This window comes from Stegostoma tigrinum, chromosome 22 (assembly GCF_030684315.1).
Source record: "Stegostoma tigrinum isolate sSteTig4 chromosome 22, sSteTig4.hap1, whole genome shotgun sequence".
NCBI lineage: Eukaryota > Metazoa > Chordata > Chondrichthyes > Orectolobiformes > Stegostomatidae > Stegostoma > Stegostoma tigrinum.
Window position 1 is genome coordinate 20,094,103 of NC_081375.1, and position 26,953 is coordinate 20,121,055.

The 26,953-nt window shown below is 42.5% G+C and overlaps 1 protein-coding gene across 2 annotated transcripts in view; it reads right to left on the reverse strand.

The window, feature by feature from the left end:
* LOC125463672 (zinc transporter ZIP11-like) overlaps positions 1–26,953 on the reverse strand; it is a 695,024-nt gene that overhangs the window by 10,235 nt on the left and 657,836 nt on the right. For both annotated transcript variants that reach the window (XM_048555242.2, XM_048555241.2), the window contains exon 7: positions 3,270–3,368. In XM_048555242.2, coding sequence (XP_048411199.1) covers positions 3,270–3,368 — 99 coding nt within the window. The remainder of the gene's footprint in view (positions 1–3,269; positions 3,369–26,953) is intronic.

Consider the following 26,953-nt stretch of genomic DNA (forward strand, 5'->3'; position numbering starts at 1 on the left):
AACCACTTCAGGGAATTTGGACTGCACAGTGAGCTTTGAAAAGTGGTTTGTCTTTTCAAAGTCAATTTAGAGAATACACGATCCAATGTGGCAAGTATGCGCAGCTGATGGGAAGCTATGCATACTGGCAATACACCTGAAGCTAAGCCTTGCTGCCTTTAATGCGTGGCATGCTCGACTGTAGGACTTGATGGCACCCAATTGTAAAATCAGTTTTTGTAATCAGCCTCCTTTAAGGTACTGCCTATTACAATCAAAGCCTTTTCTGGCATCTGTATTTGAAACTGCTCAATCCAAAAAAGTGCAGTTGCCTCAGCTGGACCTATTTGATTTCTAAGATCCCTAAAGTCTATCTTTTCAGTCTTCCACAAATTCTCTTTATTGCTCTGATTACTCAATGTCAGACAACGAGCCTGGTAATTTAGTTGTAGTGGAGAGGTCAAGTTACCTTGCAGCAACTTCAAGCTGGGTGTCGTCACTGTACCTGTGAAAACTAATTTATATTTTCAGATAATGTAGAAAATGTGATTCAATCTGGAGAAGTCCAACGTTATGCATTTTGCGAGGGCAAAGGTAACATAAAGACCATAAGATGTAGGAGCAGAATCAGGCCATTAGGCCCATCGACATACCACTGTTCAATCATGGCTGGTATGTTTCTCAACCTAAACTCCTGCCTTCTCCCTGTAACCCATGATCACCTTACCAATCAAGAACGATTTTTCTCTTTCTTAAATACAATGACTTGACCTCCACAGCCTTCTGAGGCAATGAGTTCCACAGAATCGCCAGCCTCTGCCTGAAGAAATTCCTCCTCTTCTCAGTTCTAAAGGGTCATTCTTTCACTCTGAGGCTGTGCCCGTGAGTCCTAGTTTCTCCTACTAGTGGAAACATCTCCATGTCGACTCTATCCAGGCCCATAAGTATTCTGTAATTTTCAATCAGATCCTCCTCATCCTCTAAACTCCATCGAGTACAGACTCAGAGTCCTCAACTGCTCCTTATATGACAAGCCTTCCATCTTTGCAAATCTCCTGTTGTCAGCAAAGGTCAGCAAATCCTCCCTCAGCTGTGGGGCCTAAAACTGACCACAATATTCCAAAGATAACACGTTGTGAAGCTGGATGAACACAGCAGGCCAAGCAGCATCAGAGGAGCAGGAAAGTTTGATGTTTCGGGTCAGGACCCTTCTTCAGAAAAAGACACAATATTCCAAATGTGGTCTGACCTGAGCCTTATATACCTTCAGCAGTACATTCCTGCTCTTGTATTCAAGCCCTCTTGAAATGAATGCTAATTTTGTATTTGCGTTCCTAAGTGCCAAATGATTTGCATGTTAATCTTAACTACAACTCCGATCTCTGTGCTTCAGATTTCCAAAACCATTTTCCAATTTGAAAAGAGTCTATGACTCTATTCTTCTTCCCAAAGTGCATAACCCTAACTTTCCCTTATTTTATTCAATCTGCTACTTCTTTGCCCACTCTCCTAGCCTGTCCAAGTCCTTCTGAAGCCTCCCCACTTCCTTAACACTACTTGCCCTTTCACCTATCTTTGTGTCATCTCAAACTTAGAAACAATGCCCTCATTTCTTTCATCCACATCGTAAATGTATAACCTGAATAGCTGTGGTCCCAACACTGACCCCTGTGGAACTCCACTCGTCAGTGGCTGCCATCCTGAAAAAGATCCATTATCTCGACTCTTGGCCTTCTGCCAGTCAGCCAATTCTCTAGCCATGCCAGTATCTATCCCCTGACTCTGTTTGGCTCATCTTATTTCGCAGCTTCCTGTACCACACATTATCAAGGGAATTCACAATAAACAGGAGAGTATTGAGCGGGGTTCAGGAAGTGAGAGAGCTTGAAGTACATGTCCACAGGTTGGTGAAAATGTCAGGGAAATAAGGTGGTAAAGAATGCATATGTGTTCCTTCATCAGGAGAGAGATTAAATACAAAAGCAGGGATGCAATGCTGGGACTATATGTGGCAACAGTTAGGCCACAGGTAGAGTTTTGTGTATAGTTTTGGTCACCACATTCCAGGAAGGACATAATTGCTCAAAGAAGAGTTTTGAGAAGGTTTACAAGAATTTTGCTAAAACTTGAAAAATGCAGGTATGAGGAAAGATTAGATAAGTTAGCAGTGTTTTCCTCAGAACAGAGGAGGCTGAGTGGTGACATAAGTGAGGTGTACAGAATAACGATGGGCTTAGATACAGTGGAAAGGGATGACCTGTTTCTTCAAGCAAACAGGTCAATTATCAGGAGTGACAGGTTTAAGATGATTGTTCGAGGATGTGTGTAAAAGAACCTTTTCACCTAGAGGGGTGCTGAGTATCTGGAATTCACTGCTCAGTTTGGTGGCTGAAGGGAAAACTCTCAACTCATTTAAAAGGCAGCTGAATCTGCACCTGAACAGCTGTACCCGACAGAGCTATGGACTGTGCGTGGGAAGTAGCACTGGAATGTGTGAAACAAAACCAGAAAATGCTGGAGAATCTTAACAGGTCTGGCAGTGTCTGTGGAAAGAAAGCAGAGTTAACATTTCAGGTCCAGTGACTGTCCATCAGAACTAGAATTAGAGCTAGTATTTACAAAGGGTGGCTATTTAATTCAGCTGCTACAGACAGGATAGACTGGATTTTCTCTGATGTAATTTTACTGTGGTTATGTGTCAGCCAGGAGCAGTGTGTTGATGAGAATTAGGAAATGTCAAGGATAGATTCTCGGGACACCAGAGGTCAGGGTGACAGAGCAGGAAGGGAGATTCTGGGCCAAATGTTGGACAATGGGATTAGAATAGTTAGGCGGCTGTTGTTGACCGGCACAGATATGGTGGAAGAATGTGTCTTTTTCTGTGTGGGTCCCTATGACTCGAAGATATTGAAAGTGATGCTCTGGCTGTAATTGTAATTGGATAAGCATATGGATAGTGATGGGATAGTGGGGGATGGGCTTAGATTAGCTCACAGGTCGGCGCAACATCGAGGGCCGAAGGGCCTGTTCTGCGCTATATTGTTCTATGTTCCAATTAGTTCAAATAAAAGACACCAAGGGGTCTTATTCCATTCAGGTGAATGATGGTAGAGAGTCCACTGCTCCCCTAAATGTGTCAGGTAAGTATTCTGACATCAGTAAGCACACATTGAAACTGAATGATATTAAGACTTTTACTTAAATTTTACCTTCAGATTTTCAAATGGAGTTAGTCTGATTTGCTATGCTTGAAGAACTCCATCAACTCCAACAATTTAGCTTTTACTCACCAGAACGCTTTCCATGTGGAAACTCCTGCACCTCGCAATGGCAAACTGACAGCAAGACCTTCTGGGAAGTTCTGCAGTCCAATTCCAATAGCTAAGTTCCTATTGACAAGGAATAAAAATGGGTTAAATGCATGTTGAGATGATGCTGACATAATACAAGGTAAAATTTGCATATCTTGCAGTGACAAATGGAATTCTAAAGAAAACTGTAATCTTTACTCAGCTGCTTCCCTTTGTCAGTCTTTAATGATGAATGGTCATGAGATGTGATCTTTTGCTTTCTCTTTGTGCTTTCATTGTTTATGTTAGGAAGCACTCATAACCCAGAAATTAGAGAATGATTTATGGGTTTCAAGGTGCTCCTCACTCTAGGAATAAACATTGCGGTCCGGGGAATGTGACCTACTTTGCTTGAAAAATGCATTTCCAATTAGCAAGTTTTACCTGCATCTAAAATGAGCAGTCAGCCTTTAAGACTTACCATTTAATCCTTGGGAGACAGTTGTCTTACAAAATGTCACTGACGCTATCTAGGAAAAGAAGGACTTAAATATTTTCGTGGCAATTTATGGTATTGTTGACAGTTCCTAACTGGAATTCCCAATGACAAAAGCAATTGTTCTGGTTTACTGCCAAATTCATCGTAACCAACCTCTGTGGTAATATTCTCAAGTAGTTCATTCTTGCATGAGATATTCAAATACCGACAGCCGGTATTTAAGGCAGGATTAACTGTATAGATTTCACTATGTTATGCCATTGTTATGATTGTGGTAAAAATAGGCTATCAATTTTTGACTTTATTATTTCTTTTTGAATATCTGGGACCTTTCATGGACTAAAATCATTTAAAGAAAGGAAAAACATTTACCTAAGATGGCTGCAGTGATCACCTGACCCAGTTGAGCCAAACTTATAAAACCATCAATGAAAGACGGGCAGGCTAAACTGAAATTAATGTGTCATCAAAATCACTGAAACCAGTCACACAGATCTGTGTCTCCTTGATTTATCTTTTTCTGGAAGTTTCAGATACTGGGATAAAAGACTTGTCAGCAAATTATATGTCTTTATTAAAGAAATTTTGAAGCCAAAGGTGAGAATACATAAAGGAACTATTTTTCAGGTAACATCTTTTGAGCCAAGAGAGAAAAATGGACCTGTAACACCAAACTGGAAAGTTTGCACTCTCTCCCAGTTTCTTTCGACCTTTCTTGAAGGATAAAGCAAATTGGAGAAACATCTCTTCAGTAAGGACACAAACATACTCATTAATTTTGCTACTGCTGAGGCTACAAGTTATTCATTAAACATGGTGGTTTTAAGCTAACAGTGAGCCTACCACCTCAAGGACTATGAAGATTTTTTTAAAATTGCACATTCTTGATGTTACTCTTTGTATCAGATAATCACCCCTTCTAAAATTTACACCAGTTTGTATGTGTTTGATATCATGTTTTATTATTTGTGGTGGTTGAAAAAGTAATAAAATTTCTCTTTTTTTGTCAGAAAATCTTTGTAATCAGTTCTTTCATTCGAGCTAGCGTGACATTTTAAGTAAAGATTAAGTACAGTGTGATATGGCTGCACACAATAAGAATATGTAGCAAAGAATCACTGTGTAGGCCTTCAGAAGTCATCTCCACACCTGTTGTTACACCCCATGACGGAATTACTTCAACCAGAGGAATGAGTATGCACTTTTGGAACTGTGGCATTTCAATTAATCTAATGCCAATCTTCAACATTATTGGTCACTTCTGCCAATCAGCAAATGTATTTTTCCATAGTGCAGTTTGTGTGTGCATAATTTTAAATGCTCTTTCAATCCTATGTCCCAGTGTGTTGATCTGAGCAATATTGCCTGAGAATATTCTTTAACTAGAAATTGCAAGGCCTTCATAACCATGAAAATATAAAGCTCAACATTAATCAGATATAGCTATGCAGAAAATCAAAGTAAAACGATAAAATCATTAATACTCTCAATCTGAATTTCCAGGTACACTGAAAGATGCACATGGAATTAATGTAGTGGGAGCGTACATTCATTACAGTGCAGACTTGCTGAACAATTTAAAAAGATGCCGAGGACTGATTGTACTCTAAGCATGGAAACTGGTCGTATTGAATGCTTTTGTTGCTGTGTTATTCTGTTATTTTCTCAAACTTTTGAGAACTAAATCCTCCTTCAATAGTCTTTCTATTGTTTATTAGCCACTGAATGTCACATCATATCCTGTGTTATCTTTCTAAACAGTATGTTGCAAAGAAGGCAAGCGTCCAAGAGAAGCAGGAAATTCTTTGACAGCTGTACTATTCTAGAATAAACCACTGCACCAGTAGTAATCTTCCAAGAATCTTTAGATGCTGGACTGTTCCCAGAGAATTGGAAAATTGCCAGCGTAACACTTTTCCTTTTCTTTATTCGTTAACGGAATGAGGGTGTCACTGGCTAAATGCTCAGAGGGCAGTTCAGAGTCAACCACATAGCTGTGGGTCTGGAGTCACATGCAGGCCAGACCAGGTAAGGATGGCAGTTTCCTTCCTTAAAGGACATTAGTGAACGAGATGGGTTTTTCTGACAATCAACAATGGATGCTTGGTCATCATTAGATTCTTAATTCTAGATTTTTTTAATTAAATTCAAATTCCACCATATGGCATTGTGGGATTCGAATCTGGGTCCCCAGAATGTTATCTGGGTCTCTGGATTAACAGTCCATCAGGAATACCATTAGGCCATCACCTCCCCTCTTGTTCAAATAGGGAAGGAAACACCAAAAAAACATGATTACAGGACAATTAATTTAACATTCATCATTAGAAAATGTCAGAGTCAATGATAAAGAATATAGTAACAGAGCATATATAATGCACAAAATAATCAGGCAGAGTCAGCATGGTGTCATGAAGGGGAAATCATATCTGCCGAATTTATTAGTGTCATTTGAGGAAGTTAAAAGCAGGATAGACAAAGGTGGAGCCAATAAATGTAATATATTCTGATTTCCAAAAAAACTTTTGATAAGGAACCACATGTTTGGCTGCTTAATAAGGTAAGAACCCATGGTGTAAGGGATCAGACATTTGTATGGATAGAGGATCAACTAATAGAAGATAGAGAGTTGGGATTAATGAGCCTTTTCAGAATGAACCTGTACAAGTGGAGTGCCATAAAGGTCAGTTCTGGGCCCACAATAATTTAAGACAAGTGTTAATGACTTTGATGAGGCAAGTGAATGTGTTATTGCCAGGTTTGCAGATGATACTGAAATGGTTGAGAAGGCAAGTAGTCAGCATGATACAAACAGTCTATAGAGAGATTTAGACAGGTTAAGCAAGTGGACAAAAACTTAGTAGATGAAACATAACATGGGGAAGTGTGAAGTTATGCGCTTTGGCAGAAAGAGAGGAAGAGCTGAATATTATTTTAAAGGACAAAGCTTGCAAACAGCTGCAGGAAAGAGGGATTTGGGCATCCTTGTACATAAATTACAAAAACGTAATATCCAAATTCAAAGGGTAATTGGGAAGACAAACAGACTCTTGGCATTCACTTCAAATGGAATGAAGTGTAAAAATAGTATAAAACTACAAAAGGCACTGTTTGGATCACACCTAGGATAGTGTGAACAGTTGTTGGTCCCCTTTTCAATGGAAACACAGTCCAGAGAAGTTAAATAGGTTGATTCTGGGTCTGGAGGGATTTTCTGCTCAGGAGAGGTTTAGCAACATCTAGGAGCAGGGGGAGTAATCTCAGTGTATGGAGTCACCTGCTTAAGACAGAGATGAGGAGAGAGTAGTGAATCTGTGGAATTCTTTGGTGCAGTTGGCTGTAGAGGTTGGGTCATTAAGTATATTCAAGACAGAGACAGTCAGATTTTTAATCAGTAAAAAAAACTAGGGTTACAGGGGTAAGGCAGGAAAGTGGAGTTAAGGATGATCAGATCATACATGATCTCACTGAATGGTAGAACAGGCTCAATAGGCTGAATGGCCTCTTTCTGCTCCTATATCATATGGTTAAAATGTGGAATTAAAGCAAAAATTAAGCTTTTCAAAATCAAACTGATTATGAGTGCAAAAAGCACAACAACAATAGCTGCTAAAGGTTTGAATATATGATGATCAGTTTATGGGTACATATTTGTTACTTTTCAGCATCTCTGATCTCCTTTGTTTAATGACATAAGTCTCATGGAAACTGAGTTTTACCAAATGCATGGCCCTACCTTGTAGAAGCCATAGGCTTCAAACAAAAGGCACTGCACTAATTATAACATACAAATGAATTATGTTGGAAGCGCAAAACCTGATAACAAAACAAAATCAACCTTTGATGAGCAGGAAATCATATAATTATAATCAAGTGCTGTACCACGGGTTGGAATAAATCAGGATTTTAGGTATGCACAAGCCATCCGCCCAATCTCAGGAAAGATTTGTGGAAAGGTTTGTCTTTGTGTTGCCGTGATTGAAGAAACATCTCACATCTGTAGTAAGGCAAGAGTCATGCAGTGTGAATATCCTGGAAGACAGAGTTAAAATAGGACCTAGAGCCTGCTTCACTCTGAGGTAACAATGGAGGCCATCTTCACACTGTATGACAGGCAGAATCCAGGACTCAGATATACACTTACACAAAAAGTGCAAAGGGTAGTAACCAAGGGCAGAATAAATGGGAGCATTTTTATACATTAACAATACAGCAGCAATATTCATCATTGTTTTATGGTTCAGTCTTACATGAAGGCCTGTTTGATAAAAGTTCCTTTTGAAATATGCCAAATAAAATTATCCATCAAATCCACTAAAGTATGTGGTGTCTCAGACAAATAGTGGTAAATTGCAAGTGAGTGGAAAATTCCATGACCCTGTTCCAACTGTGTGCACCACCACACCCCCCCCTCCCTCCCTAGCCCCAACATGTGTCAATACTGAGTAACATCAACAGCGAGAGATTATATGTGGGCCGTTTGTCACTCGTTTATTTTTCCGTTTCTCTTCAGTAGTGTTCTTTAAAAAATGCATCTGAGGCAGAAAGATCATTCAAACTATTTCTTCCTGAGCCATCAATTTTTCCAGAGTTAGGAATTCTCACCTTGCAGGACAGTTGGACAGTCCCCATTGATGTCCTTCACAGTTGGGGGATAACGAAGGTTTGTCAGGTTAGAGAGCATGAAAAAAAACACCTGAATCTTTGCTTCTAATAACTACCTGGTGAACTTTGCCAGAAAGTAGTGAGATACATACGGGACATGCATGGGATCTTGATTTCAATTAATCCTATATGCAGTTGACCAGTCTCCTGACAGTTATGGCCCAAGCTCATAAGCAATGTTCACCTGCAGGATCCTGACAGAGATGTGCTGGTGACCTCTTCCCTCTCAATTTTGATCTGTTCATCCACTTCCACCCCAAATGTACATAAATGCAACCCTGTATACCATATGTACAGAGACCACACGCTGCTTCCCAATATCCTTTGCATGTTACATTAAAGAGAAGTTGTGCCTGCACTATAAAAGCCCCCACAATATTACTTCAAAAAAAAAGAGAAGGGGATTTTTCCCCATGTCCTATATTTATACATTTATTGGAAGGCCAATAACTACAAAGAGATTATAAAATGTGAGGCTGGATGAACACAGCAGGCCAAGCAGCATCTCAGGAGCACAAAAGCTGACGTTTCGGGCCTGGACCCTTCTCTGGTTAACATCAAATCTCTGTTTAGGTGCCCTAATGTGTGAAATTGGCTGCTGAGTTTTCTACATTACAACATCATAGCCACATAGTAGTTCAGAAGCTGTAAAGACCCAGGTTTGCAATCCACTTGTTCCAGAGCTGTGTAATATGATCTCTGTACAGGGTGATGGGAGAACAGGGCTTTTTGTTAAGTGCAGATGAATATCCTGCAATCAAGAAAATCAAACAGGTCTTTTCTTTCTATTGCGAAACAGTGATGGAGTGACAGTGGTGATGGGAGATGGTGCGGTTTGGTCAGGAATTATCAGGTCTTTAGTTCTCAGTTCAAAATAAAAATCTAATTGCCATGTAAGCAACAGCTTCAAATTGCTGACTGCAAGTAAATTGATGAGGGCAGCTATTGTTTTTTTCTTGAAACAAATCACATTTAGCTCTGACAACTCAAGGGCACTCTAAGCAACTCTTTGTAGTGAGCTCTTGAGGGCAATAAGTTGCACATATGGCATGAGCTGCAGATGATTTCAAATAATGAAAAGCTGCTTTGCTTTGCATTCTTTGGCTTGCTTTGCCTGCTGGCTCTGCTTCAAGATCCTGCCCTAGAATGAAACAGATAAATTGGAGCTAGTCACGGAAAGGCTGCTGCAGCCTGCATGCATTCTTCTTATTGTGCAAGCTGAGCCAACACCTACTGGCACTTTGGATATCATTCTTGTGCTGCCAGGTTTTTGGACACCAGAATGCTGTACTGTAGTAAAAGTAATATGTTTCCATGAGTCTTTGTCCAGTTTCCCAGTGAACTCAATGTCTCACATTTCGAGGCACCCGTACATTTCTCCAGAACACACATGTGCGTAGGTTTCAATAGTTCAGGCACTAAAATAATGATACAATGTCTTTCTTCAACACACTGAGCTCAAGCTTTGTCAGTTAGCTGAATCAAAGAGGTGACCTACAGCATTTAAAGCAAATTATTCTAATGACCGGTTCTTCTGGGGATATACTTAGAAATTCTGATTTAGGGGCTTCCAACACACTGTCAGGGAGGTTTTTCTTTGAAAGGGCTGTGGTACATTGAGCAGTACAAGTTTTTTTTGTCTGCTTTCTTCAACACAGCCTGTGTGGTCCCACATTAAAAGGGAAGCTGTCTTTTTCAACGTTTTGCGCTTTAAATTTTGCAGTTAGTACAGTTGTCAGTATCAGTTTTGAACTTATTTTCTGGAAATAGCCTTACTGCGTTAATGTATGGCCCATTCATTACTCCCACCTTTCTTTGTTTTACATTAAACAAGTTTATTAGCAGCTGCGCCTGACTGATGAAAAGTAGTCCAGCCACTGGAACACTACTGAGCTGCCTGACTTGTTAACACAACTGCAGTGGTCCCTCAATGCTCAATCAATAAGACCATAAGACATAAGTAAGGCCATTCAGCCCATCAAGTGCACTCCGTCATTTAAATCATGGCTGATGGGCATTTCAACTCCACTTCCCTGCACTCTCCCCGTAGCCCTTGAATCCTTCTGAGATCAAGAATTTGTCGATTTCTGCCTTGAAGGCATCCAACGTCCCGGCCTCCACTGCACTCCGTGGCAATGAATTCCACAAGCCCACCACTCTCTGGATGAAGAAATGTCTCCTCATTTCCATTTTAAATTTACCCCCTCTAACTCTAAGGCTGTGCCCACGGGTCCTAGTCTCCCCGCCTAATGGAAACAACTTCCTAGCGTCCACCCCTTCTAAACCAAACATTATCTTGTAAGTTTCTATTCGATCTGCCCTCAACCTTCTAAACTCTAACGAGTACAATCCCAGGATCCTTAGCCGTTCATTATACGTTAAACTTACCATTCCAGGGATCATCCGTGTGAATCTCCGCTGGACACGGTCCAGGGCTAGTATATCCTACCTGAGGTGTGGGGCCCAAAATTGGACACAGTATTCTAAACGGGGCCTAACTAGAGCTTTATAAAGTCTCAAAGCATTACATAGTGGTTTGAGGAAACATATTGATGATCAGGGGTCCAGGTTCAATGCCTGGCCATTTATAATGTTAATTAATCTCTACTGAGCGTTGGCAGTACTCGAACTAATAGACCCTGATAGCCTTTAGTGAAATGGCTTCAGGTCAGGTGGTGAAGCATAAAACAAGAAAATGGTCTGAGTCATATGGTTTTGGCTGATTTGCCTCTTGTTTTGTTGCAAGGCCCAGTGAAATATCACCTTATCTTATCAAAAAGCTCACTCCGTTAACTACATACCTGGCCCCTATGGCATTCCCTCTTGTCTGATTCCAGCCCATCTTACTACAGGCTGTGCTCACAACAATTGGCCTTTGATGAGACATCCTGCAATTCACTGGCATCCCTCGAGCCCACATCATCGTTAGAAGGCTGTTGTGTAGCCAAAGACCATCAGTTCAGAGCTGCCCCACACAGTTCCTGACATGGTAGACAGAGAGTATTTGATGTTGCATCCTGTTGGCAGGGATCTAGAGATCTTGCATGATGGGCTTTGTCTGATGCAGGACTTTCTCTTCCCCCAGTACCAGAAGTGGAGTCACAACACCAGGCCTTGCAAGCTTGGCTCAAGAGTACCAAATGGATCAGAGCAGTCTTAGTTATTTGGAGGAATGCACAGCACTGCAAGAAGCAGGTCAATGACCTTCTCCACTCCAACAACGTAAGTGTCACCATCTTCTCAAACTCACTTTATCACTGCTACTGTCTCCACCTTCCACCAAGGATGATGCTCTACCAGCCCCACATCTTCCCTCACTCGTTTGCACCCACCCCATCATTCAGTTCCACACTCCTTATGAGGACAGGATCCTGACTCTGACTGTCCCGAGCAGGCCCTGGACAGATATCAGACGTCGCCTATAACTCACTGCATACGGAAGCCCTGAGTGAAGGCTACCCCCCTTGACTTGACTGAAGCCTTCTGACAATCACAACAAGCTTTCTGCTTTTGAGTCTGCATTTATCGGCAAGATGAATCAGCAGTAATGACAGCCTGGCAGCTCTTACTATGGGGGCAAAGCAATCGAAGGGAGGGATGCCTTCAGCAACCAAGTTAGCTCAGAGCAAGTGAGTGTGAGTGAAGAGCCTGGAGTTATGGTCCACGAGCCGGGTGTGTGACCCTGAGCACACGTTGTCCTTGGTGCAGCATTGTAGTAAGAGTCATCAGTGCAGGACAAGATCATAGATCATTGAATCACTACAGTGTTGAAACAGGCCCTTCAGCCCAACAAGTCCACAGCAACCCTTGGAGCATCCCACCTTGACTCATCCCCCTATAACCCACCCAATCTACATATCCCTGAACAATACAGGCAATTTAGCATGGCCAATCCACCTAGCCTGCACATCTTTGGACTGTGGGAGGAAACCGGAGCACCCGGAGGAAACCCACGGAGACACAGGGAGAATGTGCAAACTCCACACAGACAGTTGCCTGAGGGTGGAATCGAACCCGGGTTCCTGGCACTGTGAGGCAGCAGTGCTAACCACTGAGCCACTGTGCTCACCCAACATTAAAGTACAGAAGCATCCTGTAAATGGATTGGAGATGTGCCATGAGGTTTCTTCGAAGTTGGCACGTATCAGATATCAATGTCTGTGGATGTGGACTGTGTGAGGCCAATGCCCATACAGAGTGCTTTCAGATGTTGGTGCCCAGTGTCCAATCTGGAGGACTTCTGCAGCAAGTGGCAAGTGAAAGTCGTCAGGTTCCCAATCTGATTTCCATGTCAGGAACTCGCAATGTCTGGTCTGGTTGGCACATTTATTAAGACAGGAAGCAGAAAATTAAGAGGCGAGTTCGGCCATTAACAAAGCATTTAATAATCAATAAGCCCCCCTAACTGGGGCCTCGCTGCTGAAAAGTGATAAACTTGCCTTGCTGCTCGTCAAAAGCATACAAGAAGATGAAGGGGCTCCTGATGAAAAGATAAGCCTCGCCAAACTTTTGATGGAATTCTGCGACAAATCTTGCCACACCCACTGTTGCCCAGACCACTCTCAGTTTCAGTCCATAATTCATTTCCTTAATGTGGGTTTATTCATAGGAAGAAGCCTTGGAAATCTTTGTCTCCATACCATTGCCCCAGTGTCTCAGCTGACCCTTATATAATGGAATTGATTTTAATGAACCTATCTGGAGATGTTATAACACATCTCTGGGGCAGATGGGCCTTGAACCTCGACAGTCAACAGTCTGTCACTACAGTCCATTCTCTCATTAGAAATATTGTATTTCAATCTCTTCAGACATGTTGTGGCACAACTCTAGCACAGGTAGGACCTGAACCCTGACTCCCAGGCCAGAGGTTGGGACATTACCACTGTGCCATAAGAGCCCTGACTCTTCTATTATTTTAAACCAGCATTTATTTAAACATATGTATATTTAATTAACAAAATAAACAAAACTTTAACATCTGCAATGAAATTAGACAGAGATCCCTTGCCCTCCTCATCCATGGTAGCTGGCAGAATTTAAATTCAATTTATACAAATCTTTTAATTGAGATGTTACTTGTCTCAGTAATGATGACTATGAAACTGTCAGTATTTGTAAAAATGCACCTCATTCATTAATACAACCTTACCTGGTCTGCCCGATGTTTGACTCCAGGCCCACTGCAATGCCCTGTGGTATAGTCTATCAGGTCGCAAAGGCAAATCAACTTGGACAATAAATGCTGAATTTATTAGCAACATTCCCTCATGTGAAAATATAAAGTAATTAAAAGGGCTGAAAGCCTGTTGAATCATAACGCAATAACACGTTTAGACCCTGGTAGCATCATGGTTGGTTAAATGTTATTTTGCTTCTTAAATTACGAGTTTAAACTGGTTGTACACTGCAAAATAACAAAATGTGAAGCTGGATGAACACAGCAGGCCAAGCAGCATCTCAGGAGCACAAAAGCTGACGTTTCGGGCCTAGACCCTTCATCAGAGAGGGGGATGGGGAGAGGGTTCTGAAATAAATAGGGACAGAGGGGGAGGTGGACCAAAGATGGATAGAGGACAAGATAAGTGGAGAGGAGAGTATAGGTGGGGAGGTGGGGAGGGGATAGGTCAGTCCGGGGAGGACGGACAGGTCAAGGAGGCGAGATGAGGTTAGTAGGTGGGAAATGGAGGTGCGGCTTGAGTTGGAAGGAGGGGATAGGTGAGAGGAAGAGCAGGTTAGGGAGGCAGAGACGAGCTGGGCTGGTTTGTGATGCAGTGGGGGGAAGGGAAGAACTGGGCTGGTTTTGGGATGCAGTGGTGGAGGGGGAGATTTTGAAGCTTGAGAAGTCCAAATTGATACCATTGGGCTGCAGGGTTCCCAAGCGGAATATGAGTTGCTGTTCCTGCGACCTTCAGGTGGCATCGAGGCACTGCACATCTGCCAATGTGGTATACTGTATCCACTGTATCCGGTGTGGCTTCCTCTACATTGGAGAAACCAAGCAGAGGCTTGGGGACAGTTTTGCAGAACTCCTCCGCTCGTTTCGCAATAAACAACTGCACCTCCCAGTCGCGAGCCATTTTAACACCCCCTCCCATTCCTTAGACAACATGTCCATCATGGGCCTCCTGCAGTGCCACAATGATGCCACCCGAAGGTTGCAGGGACAGCAACTCATATTCCGCTTGGGAACCCTGCAGCTCAACAGTATCAATGTGGACTTCACAAGCTTCAAAATCTCCCCCTCCACCACTGCATCCCAAAACCAGCCCAGCTCGTCCCCTCCCCCCACCGCATCCCAAAACCAGCCCAGCTCATCCCCTCCCCCCACTGCATCCCAAAACCAGCCCAGCTCATCCCCGCCTCCCTAATCTGTCCTTCCTCTCACCTATCCCCTCCTCCCACCTCAAGCTGCACCTCCATTTCCCACCTACTAACCTCATCCCCCCTCCTTGACCTGTCTGTCCTCCCCAGACTGACCTATCGCCTCCCTTCCCTCCCCACCTACACTGTCCTCTCCACCTATTTTGTCCTCTATCCATCTTCGGTCCGCCTCCCCCTCTCTCCCTATTTATTCCAGAACCCTCTCCCCATCTCCCTCTCTGATGAATGGTCTAGGCCTGCAATGTCAGCTTTTGTGCTCCTGAGATGCTGCTTGGCCTGCTGTGTTCATCCAGCTTCACACTTTGTTATCATTGATTCTCTAGCATCTGCAGTTCCCATTATCTCTGTACACTGCAAAACTTTACTATTAAGTAAAGACTGGTTCATCAATCAAAATCACTAGATTCTAATAAACTTCCAAATGCACTGACTCAATTTCAGTCAGTAGTTCATGAGCTGCTTAGTCTTCTCGGATGATATGGTAAGTTAATGGAAGGTCAGCTATTAGTTGCATAAATAACATTTGTTTGTTGTACACTTACTGTATTGCAATTGATTTGAAATAACTACAAAGAAACTAATGAAATCAAGAAACATAATTTGTCTCTGATTTCAGGCAGCGTTGTCGTATCAGCAGGTATCAATTTAGTTGAGTTAACATTTTATGGAAGCGTTAAATACAGAGAGGGGCAAACATTCCTAAATTGAGTCCAGTGCAAATAGAAAGGATACACTGTTGGATCTGGTTCTTGGAATTGACTTGGGCCAGTTAAATCAAGTGTTAGCAGGGGAGATAATGCTTAATTGTGAAAGAGCTGGCTTCAATGGGCCAAGAACAGAGGTGAGCCTCATAGTCTATAACAAGGGGTTGATGGGAAAAACTGTATCTGAAGAATGAATGACCTTCAAAGAAGAGGCATTTTGGGTGCAGACAAGGTATGTTGTCTCATTACAGAAAGAGAAGACAAACAAATCCAGGGCTCCTTGGATGACATGGGGGGAGAAATTAAAACATTGAAAACCAAGAGGAATACAGAAAAATCAGAGGGGTCAGAGGGGTGGCAATAAAACATATCAGAGAAGCAAACAGGGATGGTAAGAAAAGACTGGCAGCCAACATAAAGGTGAATCCCAAAGTCTCCAAATGGCACATGGAATATAAAAGTGAGGTTAAAAACCAGAGTAAAAGGAGAAAGGGGATTTACACATGGAAACATTACACATGCTGAGGCGTCTAGTAATACAGGAGGTTCTCAAATCCCTGGGAGGTTATTACTAGTGCTGCCTTCACAAAATCCTCCAAATGCACTGGCAGTATAGGTGTACCAACTTGAGTGTCCTCTCCCAGACCAATATCCCCAGTGTCAGGCACTGATAATGCACAGCCAGCTGTGATGCGCAGCCACATTGTCCAACATAAGACTTTCTAAACAAGTGCTCTACTTCAAGCTCTGCAGTGGACTGGAGGGCAGATGAAACACTACAAGGACGATATGAAAGCCTCCCTAAACAAATGCAACATTCCCATTGACACAGTGGATTTGCTTGCCATGAAACACACAATCTGGAGAAGCATCTGCAAGACACTATTTTGAGTGTTATTGAGTGGAGCACTGGACATTAAACAGCGGAAAGAGTGGGCAGATTCCACAGTATCCGACCCATCTGCTGAAACAAACACTACATGCCCTATCTACGACAGAGTTTGCAGCTCCAGGGCTGGACTATTCAGCCACCCTGAACACACCCAAACACAGAGAAAACAAGTCATCCTCAACTTGAAGGACCGTCAAAGAAGATGATACAACAGACTTCTGAGAAATGTTGTAGCCCATGAAATAAAAGGCATAATAGCAAGATGGATATCAAATTGGTTGAGCAATAGAAAACAGACAGTAATGGTCAATCAATATTTTGTCAGGCTAAAGGTAGGTTTGGAGTGGAAGTCTTCAGGGAGCAGTGTTGGGAACCTTGCTTTTCTTGATATATATCAATGCACTAGATTTTGATTTGTGCAGAACTATTTCAAAGTTTGCCGATTATATGAAACCTGGAAGTATTGCTCCCATTCAGACATTTTGTCACCATGCTGGGTGACATCATCAGTGGACCCTCCAATGACACGATGTTATTCTACTCTGCTTGGAATTTATACTGTCTGGTCCGTTATGGTGAGTAGTGTCATTTCTGGTTTTATATATGAGGTCCAATTCTATATGTTTGTTGATTGCATTACGGGTAGAGAACCATGCCTCCAGGAATTCCCATGTGTGTCTATGTTTCGCTTGGGCTACTAGGATTAACTTGCTCCAGTTTCAACATAGTGGCCCAAGCCAAACATAGACACGCACGGGAGTTCCTAGAGGCATGGTTCTCTACACGTAACGCAATCAACAAACATATAGAATTGGACCCCATATACAAACCTAAACAGATCAAAACCAGAAATGAGACTACCCACCATAATGGTCCAGACAGTATAAATTCTAAGTGGAGTAGAATAACATCGCTTCATTGGATGCTCCACTGATGATGTCACCTAGCATGGTGACAAAATGTCTGCATGAGAACAAGCCAGCTCGGCAAGCAAGTCAACAACATCATCCACAACCTGAGCGACAGATCTTTACCAAAACTTTAAACTTGGAAATGTTGTAAGGGTAAAGTGTAAGGAAGATAATGTAGATCATTAAGAGGGCAGACAAGGGGAATGGGCAGTTAGGTAGCAGTTGAAATTCAATGTGGACAAATGAGAGATGATGTATTTTGGTAGGAAGAACATGTACAGAAATATAAAACAGGGGCTACAATACTGAGGGAAGTGTAGAAGCAGAGAGGCCTGTATATATATGTGGACAGATCACTGAGGTGGCAGGACAAATGGAGGAAGCAGTTAAAAAGCAGACAGTATCCTGTTGACAGCAGCTTACAATGAACTTAGAGATAATAAGAACTGCAGATGCTGGAGAATCCGAGATGACAAGGTGTGGAGCTAGATGAACACAGCAGGCCAAGCAGCATCTTAAGAGCAGGAAAGCTGACGTTTTGGGCCGAGGCCCTTCATCAGAAAAACCTGAAGGGTCTAGGCCCGAAATGTCAGCTTTCCTGCTCCTAAGATGCTGCTTGGCCTGCTGTGTTCATCCAGCTCCACACCTTGTTATCTTACAATGAACTTATACTAGACACCTGTTAGATCTCAGCTGGAGTACTGTGTACAGATCTGAGTGCCATACTGTAGGAAGTATGTGAACACATTGGATAGAGTGCAGCAGAGATTCTATAAATGGCTCCAGGGTAAGACACTTCAGTTATAAGGGTAGAATGGAGAGGCCAGGAGTTCTCTTTGGAGAGAAAAAAAAAGCCCTGAGGAGATCTTGCAGTCAATAATATGTATGATACCACAGAGGTGGTGAGGTTGGTGCATAAAATACTGAAAATAATTCACTTCTGAATGAAGAACAAACAATGAAATGTCATCTGCAACAGATGGTAGTAGATACAGAGCATTTTGAAGTTGTCAAATGAAATCAGAGGAGGACTATATGAATCGTTGTGACACAAATGTGAAAGATCTTTAATGGTGGGGCTATCCATCAACTGACACCTCCAGAATGACTGGGTGGTGCAATGAGTGATTATGTTATCCCGTCACCTCTGGAATTCTAAATCAATTTCAGCCAGAACTAATGAGACAAAAGTCCCTTTTTGCCAACTACGAAAGTTTTGTTCAACATGTGTTTGGGCATTCTCAAAGCTGCTGAGATTCCAGAGTGTAAAACTTCTAATGATTAGGTTAAAATAAGGCAGTAACCCCGCTATTCTACCAAGTGACTACTTGTAAAAGTTTGGGGCTTGGGTCAACCTTAGTTTGGAGTAAATTTTCTCAGCAGCAGGTAGAAGAGTATAGATGCAATGTGTGGGCTGGGTCAGTGAGACCAGTAACCAGAAAACAGAAGAACCTCATGGAATAACAGTGGACAATTAATACATGTGGGATGTAGTCTGTTTGTACATGATAGGGTCAAAATCAGTCATCAATTATTACAGCAATGAGTTAAATACCACGACTTCAACTGCTCTCGCCAGATATTTGCTGGACGATGTGGGCAGAATAGGAGACTCCTTATGAAGATCCTGGGCATGTACCACTTTCACTCAGTTGAGATAGTGGATTGAGAGACCACTACTGGTAATATAAATTCTACCTGTTTGTCTCAATCAGAGGCCTGCAGGAAATTTTATTGTTCCTCCCCTTGGGATATTAGTGCATTATGTGCACGGTGCAACTGTCACTTGTAGATGGAAGAAAGCACATCGCATCCCTTCGCTTCACAATGGGAGCTTGGATCATCCGACAGCATGGAGATGAAACTTGCATCAGGAGGACAGCGAGCGGGTGGAACTAACTTTACAAGGTGGGACTTCCCAAGAGAACAAAGCAAAAACCACAAGAGAGAAATGCATTAATAGAAACATCCTGCCTGTAGCCATGCCTGGATAGTTACACCAATACTCCAAGTACATTGAAATCTTATCCTTCCAGCACAACTAATCCTCAATAACGAGGTCCAAACAAATGATTTGAGCTGCAAAATGCATGTTCATCCTAGTTGTTAGCAACAGCTTACTATGACCACCCCAAGGCATGGTATATGAAGACAAATATCTGTTTCAAAATCAATTTTTACAAAATGTTTCTGCACACCATACGCACAACATGATTAATGACCCATTCCTATTATTGCAACACTAATCCATTCATTGTTCATCTCACATCCCATTACTCACACTGTTGCCAGCCAACTAATCAGCACAGCCATGTTCAAAACTCAGTAAGATCATACTGCTAATACTGCAAATCATCATACACTGGGAAGAGGCTGCTGTGTTTTCAGAGCAATTCTTATCCACTGATGTGGAGGCAAATCAGATTTGTTTTCTGAATAATTCACTTTAACATAACACACCAGACTATTTCAGGGAAATCATAGAATAAGGGTAATGGAACATGGATCTCACAGCACTGAGGCGTGCTCCAAATACCACAGTCCACAGCCAAGTTCCAAAAATTCTCGACAGCCCTTCTTAAGAGCTGTGAGGTTTAAAATTTGGTGGATCTGCTTTGCCCAGATGGTTCTCATATGCAATATAAACATGATGCTATGCAATTTGTGAGCTGTTAGAGTCTGCTGTGAGGACAAGAAGCAGCCGCTGCAAGACTTAATGACGGGAAGCTGGAGCTACTGAATACAAAGGTCTATCTGTTCACGCATAGGAACTATCTCAACATCAGCAAGTCAGTCTCCAGTAAACACGCAACACAGATTGACTTGGAAATATACTGCTTTGGGGAATCCATCAATCATGCACAAAGTTCTTCCCAAGTTTCAAGTGTGCATTATTCTGGAGTGAAAGTTAAAGACAGATATGTCTACAGTTTGGGACGTAACTCATAGGAAGTGGAACAGAGCGGGGTGTCAGCCCTTGTTATCTCAAGTCATTCTCTCTTTGAAATCTCTTTGACACCTTTAAGCATTATACCCCTTCAGTACCACACAGTCATTTCACCAGGCAGCTGCACCTGCACTTCTTGTGTCTCTGTAACAGTTCTCTTCTCGAAAACAAATCAGAATTAAGGGCTGAAAACGCTCCCAAGTATTTCAGCGCGGCTCAACATCACTGTATCAATGCTCATTTTGACAGAGTCTACCTATAACATGCACCTTACTTGAACAAATATAACCTGTTCTTACAAGATAAACATTCCCCCAACAAGTTATAGAATTAGTAATACTGACCTTGTCTGGTTGTGGCTTGTCCCTGAGCTAATACCACCATTGACTGCAGAAACATAAGTGCAAAAGCCTAAAACTTCTTTTTTGTATGTGCTCTCATTCAGACAGTCAGGTAGAGATAACCAACATTTACCAGTCTTCTGTCTTGTGAGTGATAACAATAACACCATAGAAAAATGCTTACAGTGTTACGTTCGATCATACTGGCAGAAAATGATGAAACATAGATTTTGCACTGACTGAAGACACTTAAAATTAGGAGTTATAGCCTGAAAGTAAAAAGGTAGTCTGCTGGGGCTGAGATGAGGAGAAATTCTTTCATCAGAGAGTTACTGATCTTTGGAATTCTCTATCCCAGAAGACTGTGGAAGCTTATTCATTGGATATATTCAAAATGAAGAAATTGGTAGACATTTTGGGCTGAACCTTCGACAAAAGAAACCTAAGTTCAAGTTGCGTTTAATTTTTGGGAGGGATTTCTGCTGAGAAGCCTCCTGAGATTTCTTGCTTGAACTTGACAAACAAACTAACCTACCCCGAGAATGTCCCTTACACCCGGATTTGGCCTCACTTGACCATGTGCTGCTGTTGGAGTCGCTTGCCAATTAGCGGATTTCTGCTGAAAGACCAGCATCCCACCATGCCATCTTTGAGAGGCTGCTATGCATCCTGACAAACATTGGCAATCAGTGTCCCACACCAGCAGCTTCATGGCACAGCAAATATAAAGCCAAGCTGCCCTAGTACATGGCAGGCATCATCTCACATGCACAACTGCACTCTCTCACCCTTTTTGTCGTTTAACCACCAAGCTGCACAGTTTATTGTCTGTAGCTCTGTCTGTGTGAACACCCTCTGAGTCTGTTTTACCCTGTCCCCAATGCCCACTGAAGACCCAGAGCTTGTCACTGTTCAGGAGGCGAACAGTACAACCAGCAAGCAATCAGATCAATGCAAACATGAGCTTTTACTTAGAGACAACGAAAGGGAGCACAAATAAAACTGTTAGAGGCTGATATTCAGTCCCATCATGCAAACTAGATTTCAGCTTTTAATGGTCCACAAAGGTTTTGCACATCCAGCTGTCATGTACTGGAAGCGGGTGTCGAGGAGATTCTGTTTGGCTTGTAGCATATGATACATTTGAGCTCTGTCACAGAAAACAACAGCCTTCACCTCCCTGTAACACTGTCCTGCTCCTTGGAGGAATGCTCCTGTTCCCTCAGTTCCTCAGCATCTACTACCATCACCTCACTGCCTGCTCCCATTGTGCACAGCACAACTTTCCAGGAAAGGTGCAGCACTCTGCGCAGACGATACTGGATTTTTTGCCCCTCGCCCCAAGTCAATTCAAGCAGGACGGTTCCCAATCCTGCCGCCCTCAGGTCCTACTCCAGCATCAGTTGTAGTTCCATCCCAGTGTCGCAGGGCAAACAGAGCCTGTATCGGCCTCGGTCCCTTCCTGAGCTGGGTTCTCCTTGGTGTCTGTGATGGCTTACTGCTCCTGGACTTGCCATTGGCTTTGGTCCTTTTGCCTCCATCTTCACCTTCTCAGGAAGGCAGCCACATTGACCAACACATTCCCAGCAGCTGAGCCCAGAACTCTTGGTAGAAAGGACCAAGAATAGAAACTGAAGGAGATTCAGAGATCCAGAGCATTAGACCCACGTCAAATGCAAAGAACATTGTTATACTTTCATGGTGGATGAGGAAGCAGCATTGTGAGGCTCACACAGCACCTTAGGAAGTGATACAAGTAATGGTTCCCACTTTGGCCAGCTTTGAGCTTTAGTAACATCATTGTTGCTAACATTCAAGCACCGATAGCATGTTGCAAATCACCTTTGACCAGCATCCAACCCGAATCACCTTCATTCTGCATGCATCGCAATTTGCCGTTAATTGCAAATTAAATCTAACTGGGCTTTGCAAATGGTTGTTTCATGTATTTTTTGCTACAACGTCTTAGTGTCCAGCAAACACAGGTCATATGCCTTTGCACATCAAAGAGACACTGACTCTGCCCCCACCCCAGGCATTATCCCAGCTACTTTCGAGTAGCATTTTACATTTGGAGAATGGACAGTGATGACAGGGAACATAGCTCGTGGCAGACACTTTCAGCACTGTGCCCTGCTTCGTTGTCAGATACCTGCCCCAGGGCCTCCATATCCCTTTTATCCACATTTCCCCAACAGTCCATCTCTATCCATCCCCCTGGTGTGGAGACTCATAAGTCGAGATTTACCTCCAACTGTCCTCGCTGCCCCTAAGCCCTGGCATTACACTTAATGATGTCCACCCTGTTCCTCTGTGTGCCCCATGTGGAGATCAAGTGGTAGTCACTGCTTCCTCTTCCACAGCTTTCCATGATCTCTGATGCTTTTCCACGTAACCCCTCATATGTCTTGATTTTCCCCACTCTGTCACTCTCCTTGTCCCAGCTTCTACAAATGTCTCTGTTCTGACTGCCCCACCTTTTCCTGCAGTGAACCCCCACTGCTTCTACAGATCGTCTCTTGAACTGTCCTGAATATCTGGAAACCAGGACTATATTTGCCCCAGTCCTCCAATTGGCTTCAATGAGCTGCCTCTGTATATGGCTGACTAGATCCCTGGCCCTTCTCACAGCTCCCTGACTGATAATACACAGTTCTCCTGAAAGCTGCTGCTGGCCCTACAGATCTGACCTTGGAGCCCCTGATTGTCAGCATCCCAAATGAAGCCCATGGACTGTGTGCAGGTTACTCTGGTGATGGATGGTATTGGGATCTCCTGACCAACAGTGGCACTCTCCTTGACTGTACTGTGGACTAGAATCCATCAGTTTCCAACCTGGTCATTGGCTGAGTACACATGCAGTGGGCTTGCCAATGTAGGTAGCTGGCACATGCTGTCAGAATTACATTCTCGATGCCCCCGTTCCAAGACTGGTTCTTATTGACAAACATCACATCAGCCTCTTTGTGCATCTGCGTTAAAGAGCACCTCAGTGCGGCAGTAGTGAGAGCCTTTGGCTCTGGCTGAAACACCAATACATTCACACCCAATGTTAATGCATTGCATGGATGCTGCGAACGCATGCAAGCAGGCATTAAATAAGCAAAGGCTAAGAAAGCAAATGAGCAGCCTGGACCAAGCCTAGAGTTGGATATCTGACACTTATGTGCAAATTGTCTCTGTTGCATCCTTTAAATTATAGTTGCACTATAAGCCTGCGTTTCTAGCGTGGCCTGCCAGTGTATTGGAAAGGTGCCATGATAGTCGTGGTGGATTGGCAGATGCCAATGTGTGTGGGCGAGGGGGTGGATGTAGCTGGTGCCCATAGATCATGCCCTGAGCTGCAGTTTGACTGAACAAATTATGGACGTTATTTTGAGCAAGCTGCGAGGAACCCACTCCAGTTTCCATCTCGTGTTTTCTCAATGTCTAAACATGTTTGGTATGTTTAGCAAGATAGGAAGGTGAATACAAATGAGGCAACTTGATCATCGACAAGGCATTTAATAAGCAATAATCCCCCCCTTTATTGGGAACACACCACTGACTGACAAGAAATTCACAACGCTACTTGTGAAAAGGTGCTTGACATTGGCTGGCACAAGGTGCTCTTAATATCAAGAGTGGTCTCATGGTACTTCTTGTCCAATTCTGCCACAAATCATCCTGTAACTTATGTTATTCAGACACCTAGAGAACTCTGCTCTTGGATATTAAATGATCAAGGGCATACAGGGAACAGGATGTGAGGATGTACGCAAGAATAAGATCAGCCATGATCACAGTGAAGGGTGGAAAGGTTCAAGGTACTTTGGCCTACCCCTGTTCCTATTTCTCATGTTACAAACTATTCTTCATACATTTTACTAGGTGCAGGATAAATATCCCATACTCACATTAGGATGGCGTGTGCCATATCATTTGTTTGAAAGGCAACTGACCTTTCGGCTCAAAGTAAACAACTGCAGAAAAATCTCTGAAATATTTGATAACACATTTTCCAAAGAAAATTAATGTATTTCTAACATCCTTGTGAATCTTTTGCAGGTGACCACAGTTGACAAAAAGGTCCTATCCATCTCAAAGCTCTATGGAATAGTGAATACTCAACAGAAATTGAAAATCAAGTCTTCTAATCATCTGCTTTATGAAAACCCGGCACAGATTCATAATGTTAGTAATATCTTTGAATAATCGACAACCACTTGAAGCTTTTCTCCGTTAGCAACTAGCACTTCTGCTCTCAAATATGAGGAAAATCTGTTAGGTCTTGTAAATGCAAAGGGCGTAAATGCCAAGACATTTAGGGATGATCAATGACTGAGTATTTACCATTGAAATTACTTGCACTTGCCTTCTTCTTTAATTGCAGTAAAATTCCAGAACTGGAGAGATAAAAACTGCTCACTCTTAATTGAGAGCTGAAGTTAGGGTGCTTCCAGGTCCAATTAGTTCTGTGCATCTGAGGCTTCATTTCACAAAGACCTTACAGAAAGAAGTATTTGAATAGCTTGATCCCAGAAGCTATGCAAAGCTAATCTTACAGCTATTTCCAAATGAAATTAGATGGCTTGTCATAAACCATTGTGTGTCATGATCTCGGAGCCATTCAGGAACATGGACCATCTCCACAACACAGATTATCCGAATAGATAATCCGATCAGATTATCTCCAGGGCAAAAGAGACCAAAAATGATGGGTTCTCTTGGAAGGGAGAAATCCATCAAAAGCAATTTATTTACCAAAAGTTGAAACAGTTACATATGTCGTGTTGAGACAGAGAGGCTGAATTGCACTTTACACAGGAAGCTGCTTTCCTTCTCCTCAAACGAAAACAGTTTCAGCTCCTTGTCCTCATCTTAGATATAGCTGCACACTTAGTATTTTTGAGTTTACTGGTTTTGCTAGACTGCTGTCCCTCCCTTGCAAGTTCTATTTCCTTTACTTCCAATAAAGATTAAATTTAATACTGCGCACCCATTTTATAAGATAGGACTCTTTTTAAGTTTTGGTTCTTTGTGGTTAATTAATTAACCTTGAATTCTATCTTTTGTGTCAGGAACAGTGGAGAGGATATTGTCCTGTGCTGTGAATCATCAGTCTAGAATGGAAACTGGCTGGCAAACCATTCATTTACTGCTCCACTACAAGTGAAATGACCTCCCTCCTTTAATCAGGGGAGGTGATGGCCCAGTGGTATAATCACTAGACTATTAAGCCAGAGAGCCAGGTAACCTTTCAAGGGCCGGGTTTCAAATCCCGCCAGGGCAGATGATGGAATTTGAATTCAATAAAAATCTTGAAATAAGAGTCTAATGATGACCAAGAATCCATTGCTGATTGTTGGAAACACCCACCTGACTCACTAATGTCATTAAGGGAGGGAAATCTGCCATCCTTACCTGGTCTGACCTACATATGACTCCAGACCCACAGTAATGTGGTTGATTCTCAACTGCCCTCTTTCAATTGTAGCAACTTGAAGACAGTTCCAATGACGCTATGTGGCTATAAGCGTCCAGCAGTAAAAGAAAGAGGAAGTTATATCTTTCTAAGGCCAAATTAGTCAGGATTTGAATGCAGATCATGGGAATTGATTAATTTTCCCTCCGAGGATCTATATCATTCAGGTTCAGACTGAATGAGATAGGTTCTCTGACAGGGTTCTAAGTGGTGGTTGTTTACACAAATAAGAAATCATAACAGAATTAAAAATGTTAGAAAATGAATTCCTTGTGTTTGTTGCATTGCCAACCAACTCTATTCAAAAATGTAAAATAAATAAAGGCTATCTGAAAGCAATTATTCCACCAACTCCCACTTTACATGACTTTTCCCAAGTTAAGAGTTGTAAGCTGTTCAGTCCATTCCTTGTAGACACAGACTCCCACGGCTCATTGCCACTGCCAGTCAAGTCCAACAACTGATCTCCATGAGTAACACAATCGCAAAGGCACTCAGATTGGACTTAACTTTCGCAGCTCCCTGGGAAAGTACAGCTGGATAGCTATTGCTTACATCATTTCCCTTATAATGATTCTCAGGTTGTTAGTAATTTCATCTTTATTCCACAACGGAAGGACATCGGGGAGAAGGAAGCGTGTTTTAAAATAACATTCCTTGGCAGTGTGCTCATAAAACATCAGCAACTCAAACTTATTATACACAGTGCTGCACTGTTCATTTAATGCAAGTTCTTTTCTTGTTAGTTTGAGTAACTGAGCCCAACTGGGTCTCTTTCTGGCTCAAGTACAAACTGGAATACAATGATGCCTTACTTGTGTCCTATATAAAGACTGTTTTCATCACTGAACAGATTAGCACTGAAGATGTAAGGGAA